The sequence below is a fragment of the Zonotrichia leucophrys genome, chromosome 5 (assembly GCF_028769735.1).
Source record: "Zonotrichia leucophrys gambelii isolate GWCS_2022_RI chromosome 5, RI_Zleu_2.0, whole genome shotgun sequence".
NCBI lineage: Eukaryota > Metazoa > Chordata > Aves > Passeriformes > Passerellidae > Zonotrichia > Zonotrichia leucophrys.
Window position 1 is genome coordinate 59,843,006 of NC_088175.1, and position 20,435 is coordinate 59,863,440.

At 43.4% G+C, this 20,435-nt stretch overlaps 1 protein-coding gene across 1 annotated transcript; it reads left to right on the forward strand.

Annotated features, from left to right (window-relative positions):
• The first annotated feature begins 337 nt into the window (after positions 1-337).
• RTRAF (RNA transcription, translation and transport factor) lies at positions 338-20,397 on the forward strand. Its single transcript, XM_064715987.1, has 8 exons — positions 338-589; positions 3,665-3,789; positions 5,814-5,913; positions 10,221-10,307; positions 11,167-11,255; positions 15,943-16,011; positions 18,576-18,624; positions 20,060-20,397. Exons 1-8 carry the CDS (start codon positions 529-531, stop codon positions 20,212-20,214), a joined length of 735 nt encoding a protein of 244 aa, XP_064572057.1. The 5' UTR covers positions 338-528; the 3' UTR covers positions 20,215-20,397.
• The last annotated feature ends 38 nt before the right edge of the window (positions 20,398-20,435 follow it).

Genomic DNA, 20,435 nt, shown 5'->3' on the forward strand with positions numbered 1-20,435 from the left:
ACTCCCAGTACAACACAATGCTCCCAGTACAGCTCAGTGCTCCCAGTAGCCCCAGCACAGTTCCCAGCACAGCGCAGCGCACGCCCCAGTTTCCCACTGGGCCGATACCGTGCCAAAGCCCCGCCCCTTACACAGACCCCGCCCTCTCGCTGACCCCGCCCTTCACGCTGATCCCGCCCCCACGGTGACCCCGCCCCTACAAGCAGACCCCGCCCCCTCTCGATGACTCCGCCCCTCACCTGACCCCGCCCGTTACACGCCACGCAGGCCCCGCCCCCTCCGCCGTCGCCCTAGGCAGAGCATCCACTTCCCCTCCCGGCAGCCCATTCCGCTCTCTGATTGGTAGACATGACCGCCGCTCAGCGCACTGACCAATGAGCGAGCAGAACGCGGAGCAGGGGGCGGGCGTTCTCCTCTTTCCGGTCCGTGCGGTGCCGTCGGCGCGGCCTGAGCGGGGGAGGCGGCGCCGGCACCGGAATCGGGATCCGGGTCGGGATCGGGGCCGGCTGCGGCTCCGTGACCGGGACCATGTTCCGCCGCAAGCTCTCGGCGCTCGACTATCACAACCCCGCCGGCTTCAACTGCAGGGGTGAGGGAGCTGCGGGGGACCCGGGGAGGCTGGACGGGGATTGGGATCCATGGGGTGGGATTGGGATGGAATGGGATGGGATGGGGTGCATGGGATTCATGGGATGGGATTGGGATGGGATGAGAAGGGATGGGATCCATGGGATTCATGGGATGGGATTGGGATGGGATGGGATGAGAAGGGATGGGGTGCATGGGATTCATGGGATGGGATTGGGATGGGATCCATGGGATGGGATTGGGACGGGACAGGATTGGGATTGGGATGGGATCCATGAGATGGGATGGGATTGGGATTGGGATGGGATCCATGGGATGGGATTGGGATGGGATCCATGAGATAGGAGGGGATGGGATGGGATTGGGATTGGGATGGGATCCATGGGATGGGATTGGGATGGGATCCATGAGATGGGAGGGGATTGGGATGGGATCCATGGGATGGGATAGGGATGGGATGGGATGGGCTGGGATCCATGGGATGGGGTGTATGGGATTCATGGGATGGGATTGGGATGGGATCCATGGGATGGGACAGGATTGGGATTGGGATGGGATCCATGGGATGGGATTGGGACGGGACAGGATTGGGATTGGGATGGGATCCATGAGATGGGATGGGATTGGGATTGGGATTGGGATGGGATCCATGAGATAGGAGGGGATGGGATCCATGGGATGGGATCCATGGGATGGGATTGGGATGGGATGGGATGGGATGGGATGCGGTTGATGGGATGGGATCCATGAGATGGGATCGGGATTGGGATGGGATCCATGGGATGGGATTGGGATGGGACAGGATTGGGATTGGGATGGGATCCATGGGATGGGATCCATGGGATGGGATGGGATGCGGTTGATGGGATGGGATCCATGAGATGGGATCGGGATTGGGATGGGATCCATGGGATGGGATTGGGACGGGACAGGATTGGGATTGGGATGGGATCCATGAGATGGGATGGGATTGGGATTGGGATTGGATCCATGGAATGGGATTGGGATGGGATCCATGAGATAGGAGGGGATGGGATTGGGATGGGCTGGGATCCATGGGATGGGATGGGATGCGGTTGATGGGATGGGATCCATGAGATGGGATCGGGACTGGGATGGGATCCATGAGATAGGAGGGGATTGGGATGGGATCTATGGGATGGGATGGGATGGGATGCGGTTGATGGGATGGGATCCATGGGATTTGGTTTGGAATGGGATCCATGGGATGGGCTGGGATTGGGATGGGATGGGAAAGGTCCCTTCCCCCCAACCATTCCATGGCTGAAGCTCCCCCAGAGCCAGCGTGGCCCAGCTGGGCTTTGGGCAGCGGTGACACCCCAGAGCTGTCACCTCCTGTGTCACCCACCCTGAGCATCCCTGTGTGCCACAGCCTGGGAATTGTGGGATTCCAGCCCCCAAAATCGGGATTTGGGGCCAAGAGGAGTCAGCAGTGAATGGAAAAATGGGCAGCCATGATATTTATGCTGTATTTATATTTTCTGAGAGGAATTGGGGATTAGTGCTGCACGTGTCGTGTGTGTGCTGAAAACAGAGTTAGAAACTCAAATTCTCTGCTGGTTTTTCACCTTTCTTTCTGTGCTCCATAAGTTATAATCATATTCCCAATAAAAAGAATCTGTTGGCTGATGCCTTTAATGAGGTCAATCAGCTGAAAAATGAGAAACACTCAGGGTTGATTTTTGGTCAGAGAATGCACAATTTTAGTGCATTTATATATATATTATATACACTGGGGTTTTTTATATAAGTATATATATTTATAACCCACTAAAAATATATATTTATAAAGACATGCTAGCTAGCTAAAATAAATATATAATATATAAGAAATATATAAGAAATACATAAATATATACTAACTCAAATAAATATACACTAAGTTATAAATATCTATTATAGATATATAAATATATACTAACTGAAATAAATATATACCAACTAAATATACAAATAAATAAATATATAAGTAATAATTGACATACATAATATAATTTTGTATATTGTATATATACAATATATATACAAAATATATATTTATATTAATTAATATATATTAAATATATAATTATGTATTATTTACATAATACATAATTATATATACAATATATAATATTGTATGTATTACGTAATATTATAAATAATAATATGTTACATAATATATATACTATATATACAATACATATATTTATATTATTTAATATGTATTGAATATATAATTGTGTATTATTTATATATTCAGATAATTTATGAATAACAATTTATTATATATAAATATGTACTAACTAAATACATAAATAAATATATATAGTAACATATATAATAGTTATACTAACAAAAATAAACATATACTAAATATATAAATAAATATATTATAGATATAAAAATCTATACTAACAAAAATAAACATATACAAACAAAATATATAAGCAAATATATATAATAAATGTATAAATATATACTAACTAAAATATGTACTAGCTAAACACATAAATAAATATATATTCTAAATATATAAACATATACTGACTAAATAAATATATACCAACTAAATATATAAATATATATAAATATATACTAATTAAAAGAAATATATACCTGCTAAATGTATAGATTAATATATATTCTAAATATATAAATTTATACTGATTAAAATAAATATATACCAACTGAATATATAAATAAATATATATTGTAGATATATATACTGATTAAAATAAATATATACTAACTGAATATATAAATAGATATATTGTAAATATATACATATATGCTAACTAAAATAAATATACATTAACTAAATATATAAATGAATGTGTATTATAAATATAAAAATATATACTAACTTGTAAATATATATTAACAATATATATATCCACTAAATATATATTTATCACCCACGAAATACCTATTTAGTGTGCTTTCTATATGGTTTTTTATATAATATATGTGGGGTTTTTAATGGGAAAAGTGCTCAGAGACATCAAGATTTGTATGAATTAGCTGAAAACTTGAGATATTTTTGAATTCCTGCTCTGTTTGCTCCTCCCCACAGATGAAACAGAGTTCAGGAATTTCATTGTCTGGCTGGAGGACCAGAAAATCCGACACTACAAGATCGAGGACCGAGGGAATCTGAGGAACATCCACAGTGAGGACTGGCCCAAATCCTTTGAGAAGGTATTTCCTTGCTCCACACATTGCTGTCAGTGAGAACTCACAGCTGCTGGGGCTGTGCAGCACAAATAAATAACTGAATATTTGTCCTGTTACATTTCTAGGAATTTAAATGTGTTCTTGAAGCCAGACCCGGGGGAGTTTATGACAATGGGGGAATTTTGTGCATAGTTTTCCCTCAGCTTTGTTTGTTTAATAGGTGGAGTGTCCATCCCAAACTGGTTTTTTTCTTTTTTTTTTTTTGCCTGATTTGATTCAGCTCTTGAAGCAGAAGCAAGACTGCAAATAAACAAATTTTTTCTGCATTAATGCTTCTTTTGTCCCAAAAGGAGGTGGATGAGGCTCCTGCAGGCCTTGCCAGCATGTGGGGGAATCTCATCCCTGCACCTCCTGCCATTCCTGATGGATTTTCTGGACCCAGATGGATTTTTCTGCATCCAGATGAATTTTTTTCTGGACCCAGATCCTTTTTTTTTCTGGACCCAGATCCTTTTTTTTTTTCTGGACCCAGATGGCTTTTTCTGAACCCAGATGGATTTTTCTGGACCCAGATGGATTTTCAGCATCCAGGTAGATTTCTGGACCCAGATGCATTTTTTTTCCTGGTTCCAGATGGATTTTTTCTGGTTCTAGATGGATTTTTTCCTGGACCCAGATGGGTTTTTCCTGGTTCCAGATGGATTTTTCTGGACCCAGATTGATTATTTCAGGATCCAGGTTGGTTTTTCCGGGTTCCAGATGGATTTTCAGCATCCAGGTAGATTTCTGGACCCAGATGGGTTTTTCCTGGTTCCAGATGGATTTTTCTGGACCCAGATGGATTCTTTCTGGACCCAGATCCTTTTTTTTTCTGGACCCAGATGGATTTTTCTGAACTCAGATAGATTTTTCTGGACCCAGATGGATTTTCTGCATCCAGGTAGATTTCTGGACCCAGATGGAATTTTTTTCAGGTTCTAGATGGATTTTTTTTCTGGACCCAGATGGATTTTTTCTGGTTCCAGATGGATTTTTTTTCTGGACCCAGATGGATTTTTTCTGGTTCCAGATGGATTTTTCTGGTTCCAGATGGATTTTTTTGTCTGGATTCAGATGGATTTTTTTTTCTGGATTTCCTGAGCTGGAAAGGTGATGGATTTTTCTGGTTCCAGATGGATTTTTCTGGTTCCAGATGGATTTTCTGCATCCAGATGGACTCTGGGTGATCTCTGTGCTCCTGAGCATTTGCAGCCCCCACAAAGCTCTTGAGCTTTTCCTCTTGCTCCCATTTCCCTGCTCTGTAATTCCCAGTGCCCATCCATCCCAATTTTTTTTTCTCTTCCTGGAAACTCTTCCTTTGCTCAGTGAATTATTCCAATATCCTGGAGGGAAATGGGAATATCTGGAATTCCAGGCTTGTGGTGCCATTCCTGGCTTGGTGACAGTGTCCTCTCCATAATTCCCAGGGAATTCCTGTTTTCCAGCCCCTGGAAAGCAGAATTTCCTTTTCCCAGCTGTGTGGCATTTCTGTCCCTGCAGCAAAGGGACATGACAGGATGTCACCATGTCCTGGTTTTTGGGTCTCGTGGTCTGGGACAGAACCTCAGCCTGGTTTTGTCCTCTCTTGTTGTACAAAATCCCTAAAAAAGGAAAATTTACTTCTGCTGCTGCAGGGAATGCTCTGGTGTGGGGAAGCCTTAGGTGGCTCCATTCCAGGTGGGAAAGCTTTGTTCCAATTTTTTCCCCCTTCCCTTGTTCCATCTGCTCTGTGACATGAGCAGAGAGTGAAGCAAGGGCATTTTGGTACAGTCTGGCAATAAAAAAACATTCATTAAAAATAAAATTCCATTCTCAGGTGTCAGACTTGAGCTGGGGGTGCTTTGGGACACTCCAGCACGGATCAGATGCCACAGCAGGAATTTCACAGTGACACCTCTTGTTAATTAATATTTTCTGTGAGGCCTGTGGGAAAGTGACAACAGTTCTGTGCTCCCAATGATTCATCCACTAAAATAATTTTTTTTCTCTTTTTTTTTTTTGCTCCCCAGTACATGAAAGATGTGAACTGTCCCTTCAAAATACAGGAACGACAGGAAACTGTGGATTGGCTGCTTGGCTTGGCTGTGAGGCTGGAGTATGGAGATAATGGTATGAGGGAATCTATTTAATATCTCAAAGTGGATGGGGAGTGGGGGATTCTGATTCATTTCACACAATCCTGTGTGAAATTCCCATGGTTTGGGTTGGAAGGGACCTCAAGGATCCATGGGCAGGGACACCTCCTACTACCCCAGGGTGCTCCAAACCCCATCCAGCCTGGCCTTGGGCACTTCCAGGGATCCAGGGGCAGCCACAGCTGCTCTGGGAATTCTGTCTCAGCCAGGAATTCCTTCCCTTTGGTTTGGAGGAACTTTGCAGCATTCCCAGTGTGAGGTCACTCTCTGTGTTCCTTGCATCCATTCCACGTTCCATTAACCTTGGAGACAATTTCACCTGCAACCTTTATTGCAAAGCTGTGCTGTCCCTGTGCTTTGGGACAGCTCCATCCACTGCCCAGCTTTCCTGAGATCCTTGCTACAGCTGGGAATTTATTGGCAAACAGCCAGCTGTGTCTTCTCCTCCTCCTCGAAGCCCTCCTGTAAATTCTTGCTGGTTTTTCTGGGGAATCACAAAGAAATTTGGATTGAAAGGAAGCTGTAAAGATCTCCCAGTCCAACCCCACTAGGCAGGCCAGGTTGCTCCCAGCCCCATCCAGCCCAACCTGGAACACTTCCACAAAAGATGTCCTGCACCTCTGCAGGTGCTTCAGGTAGAGCTTCAGCAAGTCAGGATCTTCCTTCAGCTTGGAGAGCAGCTTGGAGGTCTTGCAGGAGCATCCAGTCTTCCTGCCACATCTCTGGAAGGGACAGGGGGACAGGGACACCTCAGGGCTGCCCCATGGAGCAGCTTGTGTGGGAATCATGGAATGGTGTGGCTTGGAAGGTTGTTGTAGTGTGTTGTTAAGTTTCTTGTGTTATTCCCCCAATTTATGTATTGTTCTCCCCTATTATGTGTAAAATGGTTTCGTTCCCCCAGTTTTTCCCGCCAGTGCTACCCTGTCAGCTAAGTTGCCATAGTAACCGCTATTCATAGTTGCCGATGTGTAATTGCTCCTCCCCTGGTTTCCCTTATAAGTGAAAGTTGTTTCCTCCCTGGGCCCAGTCAATCACCCCTTTCTCCTCCCAGGTTTCGAGAACCTTCTCCTCTCTGGAGATGGTGGCTGGCTGGGGTCCCAGGACACCTCCTTTACCTTTTGATTATTGGTCTCCATGGAGTGTCAGTTCTGTGAAGTTCATCCCCTCACCTTTCCCGATTGGTTCCGCCTGTACCCACCCCCCTCCTTTATAATCCTGTTTCACCCCCTATAGAGAGACTCTTTCCCGGTTGGTTTCCCCGCATTTGGATCCCGCAACACCTTCAATAAACCGATGTTTAACCCCCGGGAAATGGTCAGCTCCGTTCCTCCCCAATCCCAGCGGTGTGAGCCAGTCCGCAGCCAGCACAGCCCGAGGCCCTCAGACGCCGAAGGGCGCTGGCCAGGAATTGCAGAGGGGCGTCGGCCTTTCGCCCTCAGCGAGTCGGACTCTAAATTTGGGCCACATATGCCCCCCTCTGCAGAAGGTCCCTTAAACCCCACCTCATTCCAGTCCCCAGGAATGTTGAGCCTGTCCTGGTTTTCTCCACAGGGGCTGGGCACACTCAGGGAAGGCCTTGCCTTGTCCCCATGGGCTCCTGGCCTGTGGCACCAGCCCTTCCCTCACCTTCCTCCAGTAGGTCCTGCTGAGGAAAAGCAGCAGGAGCAGCAGGCACAGGGCTGGGATGCTCCAGCAAAGCACCTCTGCCATGGTGGTGCCCTTGGGGGCAGTGCCCTTCTCCAGCTGGGGCACATCCCACACCAGGGTGGCCCAGGAGGGCGGGCACGAGCGGGACGTGCTGCTGGGGTAGAAGCAGCTGAACCCAAAGGCCACCAGCAGGAGCTCCTCCAGGCTGGCCATCCCTCTGGGGTCCTGCTCAGGCCATCCCTGGGTGGCACCTGCAGCTCTGCACCCTGGGGACGGGAGTTGGCACCCCCACAGTGCCACCAAATGGGCTGTGATGTCACAGTGCCCTTGCGCACGCCAGGTTCCACAGGCAGGGACACCTTTCCCTGCACGGCTTCAGGTTTTCATCAAAATCAGGCAGTGTCAAAAGGATATTTCACTTCTTAAAAAAATAAACCACAATTTTGTGGGTTTGTTTGCACCCCCTGCTCAGAGGAACTGTTTCTTTTCATCTCCCATGGGACTGGAGCAGCATAATTGCATATTTTATTTTATTTTATTTTATTTTATTTTATTTTATTTTATTTTATTTTATTTTATTTTATTTTATTCTATTTTATTCTATTTTATTTTATTTCTGGATAGAGCCAATCCCATTGTAGATATTTACCCCCTTTCTCCCTGTGGGATTGCCTTGATGAGAACTTCCTCTGAAGGGTATTAAGTGCATTATATTTAGTACTGAATTTATTCAGAGAAGTTATTCTTAGACCTCCTTTTTTTGTTTTGAACAAGGAGTGGATGTGGAAGCCTTGGGAACTAGGACAAAGTTATGGAAAAGTGGAGTTAAATCTTCCCCAAGTCACAGCAGTTCCATTTCCTTATGGAGGGAGTGGGAATACAAATGTAATTACTGATGGCAAAATAACAACAACCAAAGTGTTGCTTTTCCATTTCCTGTAATTCCTGCAGGGATGGGATACAAATACCTGTGCTGTGATCCTCAGTCCCTCATGATGGGCAAAATGAGCTGCCTGGGCCTTGGGATTGTGTGAAAAAGGAGGAGTTCAGGAGATTCCATCCTCCAAAGGCTTGGAAATCCTCAGTGTGGGCTGTGAAACAAACCCTGAGCTGGAAATGTTTTATTTACTCATCAGGACCAAAATCATCTCTTAATTCTTGATCCCTGCTCAAGGCAGAGGAACTGATGGATTTTAGAAGGGCAGATCTGGGAGATGCAGCTTTTTTGCTAAATTTTTGCTTCTTTTTTGCCAGGGTTAGGATTAAATTGCAGGACAGTGATGCCTCAAGTTTTAGATTTTGTATTTTTCAGATTCTGTGCTGCTTTAGTGTGAGGGTCTGGGCTCCATATCAGGGATGGTTCTGATGAGGGGCAGTTCTGAGCTCTGTGCACAGAGCAGGGAGACAAAACAATTCCTGCTCCAGCTGGGCACCAAGGACAAATGACCCAAATCTCAGCCCCAGAGCACAAACCCCGTGGGCTGCAGAGAGAAAAACAAGCAGGGTGGGACTGCCTGGGCTAAAGCTGGGATGGGACAATGAACTGCAAGGTGCAAATGGAGCAGAACTGATCCCAGGGACAGAGCCCGTGCCCGGCCGTGCATTTTGGGGCCATTTTGGTTGATCTTGGGTGCAGCCCTGGCTGGGCTCTGGTGCTGCCCAAGGTGGATCCATGGAGGAGATGCTTTGGATAAATCCCTGCTTTATTCTGGAGCTCCATCCAGCCTCTGCTCTAGGGCAGCCTGCACAAGGCACCATGGTATTTCCTGTAGGGACTCAGATGTTTATCAGTTCTTATCTCTCTCCCAGTCTCACAAACCCTGACTTCTGCAGCACTTCACTCCAACAAACTTAAAATGGAGCCCCAGCTCTCTCTCTCCAAGGTCTTTTAAGGATAAACTTAAGAATTAAGTGTCCAATTAATTTAGGTGTCCAGTTAAGAAATGACACCTCAATTATTTTCACTTTTAACCCAATAACCAACCACCCATGGCTGCAATGGGGACTTTTTTATCCAATTACACAAAACCACCCAAACCCATGGAGAAAAAGGTGAAGAAGAAGGAGCAGCCTCCACCCTAAAACCTCCATCTTGCTTTGTATATACTTCTGTATTCTAAACCTTTAAACTCTGAGTTTCCCACCCTGTGATATCACACACTTCTATCCAAACCCCACACCCACAATCCCAGCTCTGTCATTCCATTCTGGAAGCTTCTCCACAGCCTCAGGTCAGTGCAGTGTTCTCCTGGGGGTCAGAGCCTGGCAGCACAGAAAGCCTGGAATTCTCAGCAATTCCCAGGGTTCCAGCACTTGTTCAGCCTTCTGGGGTGAGGCTGTAATGAAGAGGATCCTGCCCTAAATGAAAGTCTGGAGCAGGCTCTGAGGCTGGGAGCTCACAGGAGTGGCAGCTTTTGGTATCATTAATGGGGAGCTCCAAAATCCCAGTTTATAAACCCAGAAACCTCAGTTTATAAATGCAGAAATCTGAGTTTATAATCCCACAAGGCTCTTGGGTAGCCACAACATCCCAAAAATCCATCTGTAACACCACAGCTCCTCGCTAAACTTGGAGTTATTTCTTTTTGCCATCAATGCTGATGATTTTTTTTTGTTTGCCTCCTCATTTTGCAGCTGATAAATACAAGGATTCCACCCCTGATGGTGCTAAAAATGCAGACAACACAGCCAAAAATGCAGAGCCCCTGATTAACCTGGATGGTGAGTGTGCCCCAAGCTCCTGGGTGGGGATGTGCTCCATGGCCTGCGTCTTCCTCAGCTGGTTAATCCTATGTTGTGGATTTTTTTAAAGCTTTAGGAATGCAGATCTGAACGTTTACATGAACAGCTTTGCTCTGTAAATCATAATTATTTATTTTAAGTGAGGGAGAAGTAGCAGGATGCCTTAAAAAGTAAAAATTTCCAAGGAAACATGGTGGCAGGCTGGTTACTTCCATGCTGTCAGGGATTTCATCTTGGCTCAGTCTTCCCCAGCTGTTCTGTCTTCATAATTTTTTTTTTTTTCCTTGCTAGGCACAATCACAATAAATGGAAGTTGTAGGAAAAAGCTGCTAAAATCAATCCTAAATCTTCCAAATATTCTTCCATTCCTCCATCTCCAAAAAAGGCAGGGATTGATCCTGCCCTCACCAGCAGGGATAAAAAGATACAAAATAATAAAAATGTACAAAGAATTTACAGAAGAGAATATCTGCCCATAATTTGCTTTATTTTCAAACACTTTACCTGGCTGTGTTGCCCAGTGCTGATTCCTCTGCAGCCAAATTGTTTCCTCACTGCTTGGAATTATGGAATTAAGGTTGGAAAAGCCCTCTAAGATCACAGAGCCCAGCAATGAACCCAGCACTGCCACATTCAGCACTAAATAATTAATAAATAATTAATAATGTCCCCAGGTGCCACATCCTTGTTTTTTGAACACTTCAAGGGTGCTGAGGAATTTTCCCTAACATAATGTCCATGAAGAGCATCCCGCCATGGAATCAGTGAGTACATATTTTTTGCATGAATCAGTGAATTTTCCAATAATTATCATTTTTTCATGAATAATCCTGATTTTCAACTAATGCATTCTTTTTCGTGAATAATTTTTCTTTCTTGCTAATCTCTCAGATCCAGAGACATGATGATTACCTGGTGATGCTCAAGGTGAGTTTCACACTTTTCCCACCTCTGTTTTTTCCTTCTTTTCCCCAGTGCCTGGTGTGTGTTCATAGCTTGAGGTGCAGTTAGTGATAAATATGAATTTTTAGGCAAAGATAGGAAGAAAAAAAAAACATTTCTGTGTCTTTTCAAGCAGATAAAAACACAATTCATAGAAATTCATGCAGGGAGAATTATCCTGCTAAACAATTTTAGCTGAGTTCCCTAAGGAACATCCTCAAAGGAGAAAATTCTGTTCAGTGCTAGAAATTAAGAGAAACTTGAAAATTTAAAAGTTAATGATGACAGAGATGTTTTAAAACAACATCCAAGGAGGGAACGACAGTTAAAAATTTCCTTTTTCCTTTGGTCCTATGAACTGTTTACTCCTTTTCATTATTTAATTTAATTTAGTTTTTATAATTAATTAGTGCTTTTAAGTGCACCAAATAAGCTGATTCATTTTCTAAACCATCTTTTTTATGTCTTTAAGAAATCTTCTGATTTTCTGGTGGAACTTTATGGATTTGGGATTAAAATAAAAAATACATTATTGATGAGAGTGTAAAATCCCAAGTTCCTACTTGATCATGTCATACTATGGGAACAAACTTTGTTTGGTTTGGAATAAAAATAAAAGCATTTAACTTAAAAAAAACCCCATAAAATTCTGTTCATGACAATAGTTGTGATATTTGCTGAAGTTATTTTGGAGAAACCAAAAGCTGTGGGTATTGAGGTTTATTTAGTGTTAGTCTGTAATTCTTGGAAATGATAATCTGGTTTTTTAAGGAATTCTCAGCCTGCAGTTATTCCATCCATTTTTTTCCCCTTTTCTCCAGTATGGTTTCCTACTTTCCCTTCCCAAAATATTTTTCTTCAATCTTTAAGGAGCATGGAGATCTCATACCTCCACCAAAAACCACTCAAAACCCCCCAAAAATCAGTGAAAAGGGAATCAGGTAGGGAGAGGAGACTCTGGGTGTGGTGATATTGAGGATTTGCAGCTTGAATGAGCTCAGCTCTTATCCAAATTCCTTCAGATCTTCTTTGAAAGAAACTTTAGAGAATTTATAATTCTGCGTAAATAAATTTATGCTGAATCACACACCAAGTAAAGCAAACTTTACTGGGTGTATAATTCTGCATAAATGTATTTGTATTTCCACATCTCTTTTTTTCAGACAGATTTGGGCAAAACCAGCCTGAATTTTCTTGCTTTTAATTCCAGCAAGGGTGGAATCCTGTAAGGAAAAATCCCCATTCCAGGAGCAATGCAAAGCTGCTTTTGGGGTTGAGATGATGATATCAGAAGGTGTCAATCTTTAATTCTCCCCCACAATCAGCAGGTTTGCAGGGAATTTCTGATCCCTGTCCAGGCTTGGACACTCAGGAGTGGATTTTTGGGAGAGCCAGAGGGTGCAGGCACGGCACAGACATCTGGCCAGAGATTGAGATCCCATTTAAACCTGGCAAGTGGATCAGAAAGCATCTGTGGGACACAGTTGGGTATTTCCTAATGCCAAAAGCACTTGGAATTCTCTCCCACAAAGGTCTGGTTTCACTGCTGGAATGAAACTCCCCATCCAACCACTCCTTTGTCCAGGCCACTTCCTTCAGTGACAGATTTCTACAAGTATTTAAGTGACAACTTTCTGGTATCAGTTCAACTTTAATCATGACCAAAACTGGGAGAAATCCTGGGGGAGAAACACAGAGCTGCTTCTGTCACTTTTGGCTGCTCATCAGGGAGAGTGTGAGCAATGTGTTTGACAGAGCCAGTTCTCCTTTCCTGTGGAAATCTGCCTGCATGGTGTCCCTGCAGTTATTTTTGGAGGCATTTGGAGCTGGAGGTTTCAGTCACTGATAGCTCTGATAAGATTTCACCCCGTGTGCTGGAGCCAGGGAAAACCAGGATGAGCACCAGGATTGTCAAAGTCAGGGCTGCTCTTGTTCCCAGGGCCAAAATTGATTCCTTTCTGCTCTCAAACATTCATTTCTTTCTGCTCTCAGTCTTTTCCAAGCCTGCCTGGGAAGCCTTGCTCTAGGTTTTTTTTGCATGTGGGAGGAGGTTCAGCACCTCCAAAAGATGCTGGCAGCAGGATTTCCTTCCCAATTCAGCATTTCCTTCCCAATTCAGCATTTCCATCCCAATTCAGCATTTCCATCTCAATTCATCATTTCCTTCCCCAGTCAGCATTTCCTTTCCAAGGCAGGATTTCCTTCCCAATTCAGCATTTCCTTCCCAATTCAGCATTTCCATCCCAATTCAGCATTTCCTTCCCAATTCAGCATTTCCATCCCAATTCAGCATTTCCATCCCAATTCAGCATTTCCATCCCAATTCAGCATTTCCATTCCAATTCAGCATTTCCATCCCAAGGCAGGATTTCCTTCCCCACTCAGCATTTCCTTTCCAAGGCAGGATTTCCTTCCCAATTCAGCATTTCCTTCCCAAGGCAGCATTTCCTTCCCAAAGCAGGAGTTCCTTCCCAATTCAGCATTTCCTTCCCCAGGCAGGAATTTCATCTCAAGGCAGCATTTTCTTTCCAATTCAGCATTTCCTTTCCAAGGCAGTGTTTCCTTTCCAAGGCAGTGTTTCCATCCCAGGCAGGATTTCCATCCCAGGCAGGATTTCCATCCCAGGTAGGATTTCCTTCCCAAAGACAGGATTTCCTTCCTCAGTCAGCATTTCCTTTCCAAGGCAGGATTTCCTTCCCAATTCAGCATTTCCATCCCTAGACAGCATTTCCTTCCTAATTCAGGATTTTCTTTCCAATTCAGCATTTCCATCCCAATTCAGCATTTCCTTTCCAAGGCAGTATTTTTGTCCCAAGGCAGCATTTCCTTCCTAAGACAGCATTTCCTTCCTAATTCAGGATTTCCTTTCCAATTCAGCATTTCCATCCCAATTCAGCATTTCCTTTCCAAGGCAGTATTTTTGTCCCAAGGCAGCATTTCCTTCCCAAGGCAGCATTTCCATCCCCAGGCAGGAATTTCATCTCAAGGCAGCATTTTCTTTCCAATTCAGCATTTCCATCCCAGGGTAACATTTCCCTCCCAAGGCAGGATTTCCATCCCAAGGCAGGATTTCCATCCCAAGGCAGGATTTCCATCCCAAGGCAGGATTTCCTTCCCAAAGCAGGATTTCCTTCCCAAGGCAGCATTTCCTTCCTAAGACAGGATTTCCTTTCTAAGATAAGATTTCCTTCCCAATTCATCATTTCCATCCCAAGGCAGCATTTCCTTCCCCAGGCAGCATTTCCTTTCCAAGGCAGGATTTCCTCCCCAATTCAGCATTTCCATCCCTAGACAGGATTTCCTTCCTAATTCAGGATTCCATCCCAAGGCAGGATTTCCTTCCCAAGGCAGCATTTCCTTCCCAAAGACAGGATTTCCTTCCTAAGACAGAATTTCCTTCCCCAGGCAGCATTTCCATCCCAATTCAGCATTTCCTTTCCAAGGCAGTATTTTTGTCCCAAGGCAGTATTTCCTTCCCAAAGCAGAATTTCATCTCAAGACAGCATTTTCTTTCCAATTCAGCATTTCCATCCCAGGGTAACATTTCCTTCCCAAGGCAGGATTTCCTTCCCCAAGCAGGATTTCCTTCCCAAGGCAGCATTTCCTTCCTAAGACAGGATTTCCTTTCTAAGATAAGATTTCCTTCCCAATTCATCATTTCCATCCCAAGGCAGCATTTCCTTCCCCACTCAGCATTTCCTTTCCAAGGCAGGATTTCCTCCCCAATTCAGCATTTCCTTCCCTAGACAGGATTTCCTTCCTAATTCAGGATTCCATCCCAAGGCAGGATTTCCTTCCCAAGGCAGCATTTCCTTCCCAAGGCAGGATTTCCATCCCAAGGCAGGATTTCCTTCCTAAGACAGGATTTCCTTTCTAAGATAAGATTTCTATCCCAATTCAGCATTTCCATCCCAATTCAGCATTTCCTTCCAAATTCAGCATTTCCTTCCCAGAGGAGCTGCATTGCTGCAGAGTTAAAGATGTGAGAACTCAGGAAAAGCAGATTGGTGCTGCTGCTTTGGGGCTGTGACCAGCTCATTTTGGAATCATGGAATTGTTTAGCTTGGAAAAGACCTTTAAATCATCGAGGCCAACCATTGCCAGCACTGCCACGTGTCCCCGAGTGCCACATGCACCCAGCTTTGAAATAAATCCCTGCAGGGATGGGGATTCCACCACTGGGAAACCCTTTCCAATACCTGTCCACCTTTCTTTCCCAGGAAGAAATTTTCCCTGATATCCAACCTAAACCTCCCCTGGCCCAGCTTGAGGCCATTTCCTCGTGTCCTGTCCCTTGTTCCCTGTCAGGAGATCCCAGCTCACACCTGGCTCCTCCCTCCTGTCACCCTCCTGAGCCTCCCTTGCTCCAGGCTAAAAATCCCAAGATTTCCAGGCTGTTCCTTGTATTTTGCATCTTCTGTCCCAGGAAGGGCAGGAATTAATGGTATGGAATCAATGTCCTTGTCACTTCTGGTTCTGTCACCTGGGTGAGATCCTACATGCCACGGTTATTCCGAAATGGAAAGGTTTAAGGGCTGGAAAAAATATTTAAAAAGAAACCTGTCACAAAACTGGGTTTGATGTTATAATTTTGGCTCTTTTTCACTTGGAATTACTGAGAAATGCCTCAGGACATGAATTAATTCCTGTTCCCTTTCCATGTTTTTCCCAGGCAATTCGGATTCTGGTTCAGGAGCGCCTGACACAGGATGCCATAGCCAAAGCCAGCCAGTCCAAGGAGGTTTGTACCCATGGCCAGAATTAATTATTCCCTGCTAATTAATGAAGATAAAGCTCTTTTCCCCTCAGTCAAAACCATTTCTGTTCCAACACTTCATTTAGGAGGGTGGTGGCAGCTGCATTTCTCCCAACCACGCTGGTTCCAGCAGATCTGGGGATTGTGGAGGGCAGGACACAAAGCTGGGTTTGTTCCATGTCAATACAAACACACCTGAGAGAAACCATGGAAAAGCTCTTCCCTGAGTTATTTTCCACAGGATTGTGCTGACTGGCCTATAGGGTGAGGAGAAATGCATGGCCTGGCTTTTCCTTGGAATTAGGAGTGTTGGCTTCGTAAAGAAATTGAAATATTCCTTGTTTGGAGTGATTTTTTTCATATGGACACCTCATATTTGTTCAAGGAATGGAAATGCAGCTCCTCTCTCCTCTCTTTCCCCCCCAGAAATGAGCAGTGAAGGAAATTTCTGCCCTTAAAATCAGATTTTTGCACAATTCTTTGCTAACCACGAGCTGGCTGTTGGGAAGATGTTCCAGGGGATGTCTGTGGGTTTTTAGTTTGGGATTTCCTCATCATTCCAGATCTCTCCAGAATTTGGGAAAGGCAGCCTCACCTGCCCTGCAGGTGTATGAGTGTGAATGTCCCTGCTAAAGCAGCTGCATCTGCTCAAAGAACCCAAATTCCTTCATTTTTGTTGGCAGCTGCTCACAACAATCCATGATTTATTTATTTCTTTATTTATTAATCAAAGCTTTGGACCTGCAAATCCATAAAGAGCAGGAAAGATCAAAGAGCAGGAAAATAGGAGAACAGCTGAGCCTGTTGTCTTCATTTTAAGGTTCTGTAATGTTAATGAAAAGCAGCTTTTAGTTGTTGTTTTCATAGCTGCACAGCTGGGATCAAAATGGGATTTTCTTTTTTTTTTTAATCTCAGGGAATTGTTCATTTTTGATAGATCTCCAAAGCATCAGCAGGGCTGAGAGGTCTCTCTCTGGGAGATAACCTGGGAGTGTTTTTTCCTTAGGAATGCCACATTCCAAGGGGTGTGGAGAAAAGGGAGTGGTGAGAAGCAGGAAAATCTGTGCAAGGAGGGACCATCAACATCTTAAAAAAAGAAAAAAAAAAAAAGTAAAATTAGATTTATTCTTCAGGTTTTGACCGATTTGTAAATGGCCACATTTTTTGTGCAGCATTGATAAATCAGATTTGTAGGGAATGAGGCTGGAAGTGGAGTTGTGTGTGTAAAGTTCCTGATGTAAAAGTGCTCTTTTTTTAGTTCATTCCCTGTTTGAAGGATCATGAGCTTGTTATAGGATTCCAAAGGGAGTTCCCTAAAAAGGATCAGACTCCAAAATGTGGGAAGAAGGGAGAGTGAGGAATTCCCTGCTACCAGGTGACACTGGAGGAACCTTGGGGAGTTCACCCACAAAGAGCTGTGAGAGAAAAAAAGACCAAAAATGACATTTTTTTCCTCAAAAACCCCCAGGCTGGCAGGAACCTTAAGTACAAACCTCAGTTCTTAAAAAAAAAAAATCCTTGTAGGAAGTCTGATATTTCTGGAATCTTTCTGAAGTGGCTTTAGTGGCATTTTGATCACCAATTTTAAGAGTGGAGACGGATTTTTAAGATTGCAGTAAAACATGGATTTTACTATAAAGGCCATGGAAAAACCCCACTTTTTGCAGATGAGTTGCAGCCACCAGTTTGTGTTTAATTTGTGTTTTGATCAGCTCAGATTCTTTTTGTTTTTTTCCCATGTGTGTAAAAGCCTTTAAAGGAAATTTTCACTGTCTAAAAGCTTTACAGCCCCATCCCTGCAGAAATTAATGGTATTGAACTCTGATGTTTTTGTTGTGCAAAATGCAAGGCTTTTGGCAAATGTTGAAAAAAAAAAAAACTTGCTGAGGGTAATAAAAGCAAATTCTGGCATTTGGAATGTTTAAATCTAATTTTAAGTGCATGTTGAAGCTCCCTGAGTAAAGATTTAGTGTGACCACTCCTCTGCAGCTGCACAAAGCAAACACAGCAATGCTCAGAAATGACCACCAGTAAATTTTGCCTTGGCGTGTTTTAATAGATAAAATGTCCAGAAAATGGAATATTTCCCTTTATTCCTAAACTTAACGCTTGAGCAGATGCTCGTGGGGATGCTGTGAGCTCAGCAAAAGTTGATTACAGAGAATTTCTGCAGCTCTTTGCAGGCAGCCCCTGCTCCAAGGCTGGCAGCTGTTGAAAGGCAGGAGTTTCTAAGAAAGCTCAGTTTTGTTTTCCTGGGAAGCTGCAGGGTTGGGTGATGGCTCCCAGTCCTGCTGTTGGCCTTTTAAGGATTGAATGCAGGCCCTGTGTATCCACTGAGGGATTCTTGAGCAGCAAGATTTTTCTGTTATAATGCTCAGGGTTTGGTGTTTCAGGACACAAAGGGAGTTGTTTGATCAACTTTTCAAACTTTTCACACATTTTTGTCTAAGCAAAACCCATATTTTCTCCCCAATACCTGCTGTAGTAGTTGATTTGATTTACCAGACATTTAAATGACATTTTTAACACTTTTTTTTTTCCATTTCCAGGGTCTGCCTGTTGCTCTGGAAAAGCACATTCTTGGATTTGACACGGGAGGTGAGCACTGCCCCTAATGTGACTTTTAAATGGGAAATGTTTGCCTTTGACAGAGTTATTACTGTCAAACCCAGAGCTGATGTGGGCAGTAAAAAACCCTGCAGTGGAAAGAATTCCTCCCTCCCAGCTGGTTATTTATGAGCATCCCTGAGCATTTTGGGTTTGGAACAGCAAAGCCTCAATCCAGTCTGTTTGGAATCTGTCGAAATACCAGCTTGGAATGCATCCTGCTGTTGGCAAATCCTGCTGCTGCCAGCAGAGGACAGCTGTGCTGCTCCGTGCACTGCAGCTGCCTCCTCTTTCCTCAAATCCCACCCAGGCACCTCAGCTGGGCAGCACCTGAGGGGTTATTGATAAACCTGATGGGTTATTGGTAAGGAACAGCCAGCCAGGTGAGCTGGGACTCGACAGCATTCACTTGTGCTCCACATGACTTCAATCACTGCTTGGGATGTGTCACAGCAGCCTTGGAGAGGGAGGTTGGAATGAGAACATCATGAAGGTCCTTCCAGCCTTTTGTGTTTTTAATTTATTATTTTTATTAATTTTATCGTAATGTGAATGTATATAATTAATAAGTTGTTATTATATGTATATATTGTATTACACATTGCATTTTAAATTTATTATAATATATTATATTAAATTATAAATATAATATATAGAATATATTATAAATTTATTATATTATGCAATGTTAATAATTGAATTTTAAATTTATTTTATATAATTATATTTTTATATTATAAATTTCATTATACTATTTAGAGTCTTATTTTATATAATTATATTTCTGTTATTAAGTTTTTATTATTTTATTAGGATATCTTTTTATTTCTTTAATGTATATTTTTGTTTCTAATTATAGAAGTATATATTTATGATTTTTTAATTTGTTTGTATATTTTATTTTTATATTAATTTAAGTTTTTTAGGGGTTGGGAATTAAACTTTTTTGTGTTTATGGAAGGTTTTTTGGGGGGGGTTGGGGGTTTTTTTGGTGGTTTTTTTGTTTGTTTTTTTGTTTTGTTTGTTTGGGGGATTTTTTTGTTTGGTTTGGTTTCTTGCAGTTTTTTGTTTGGGTGGGGTTTATTTGGTTGGGTTTTTTTTTGTTTTTGGGCTTTTTTTGGTGTGGGTTTTTTCTTTGTTTGTTTTTGGTTTGGTTTGATTTTTTGGGTTTTTTTGTATTAAAAAACTTTATTTTTATGATTTCCCTCATTCCCTGCCCCTGGGCTGCAGGATGGTGGGGAAGCTTTGGAGGCCACCCCATCCCTCTCCAGCAGCACAGAAAATTATTCTGTATTTCCACCCTGGAAACCACCAGCAGCAACACCTACCAAAACTCCCTTCAATCCCTCCTGTGAGCTGAAAATGATGCATAAAAAGCCGAATAAAATTGTGGATAACTGCATTTCCCTCTGTGTGCCCTCCCCAGATGCCGTCATCAACGAGGCCGCGCAGATCCTGCGCCTGCTGCACATCGAGGAGCTCCGCGAGCTGCAGACCAAGATCAACGAAGCCATCGTGGCCGTGCAGGCCATCATTGCTGACCCCAAGACTGACCACAGACTGGGCAAAGTGGGCAGATGAAGGGAGAAAAGCTTCCACAAAAAGCCCCACCGTGTGTTAGTGCAATTAGGGACAGCTCCGCTCTGGCACATGCAGCTTGGAACGGGATTAATTTGCCTGTTTGGGAAAGAAAACAGGAAATTGAATTCTGATGAATTACCAGATTTTTTTTTTCTTGAAATAAATGAAATCGAGGGAAACAGATTGTTCTGGTGAGCTCTGAGTTGGCAAATAGGACTTTT

Coding starts and splice junctions, on each gene's coding strand:
- RTRAF (XM_064715987.1), top strand. CDS start 529: ATGTTCCGCCGCAAGCTCTCGGCGCTCGACTATCACAACCCCGCCGGC. Junction 3,790..5,813: donor GGCCCAAATCCTTTGAGAAG/GTATTTCCTTGC, acceptor TTTGCTCCCCAG/TACATGAAAGATGTGAACTG. Junction 18,625..20,059: donor TCTTGGATTTGACACGGGAG/GTGAGCACTGCC, acceptor TGCCCTCCCCAG/ATGCCGTCATCAACGAGGCC.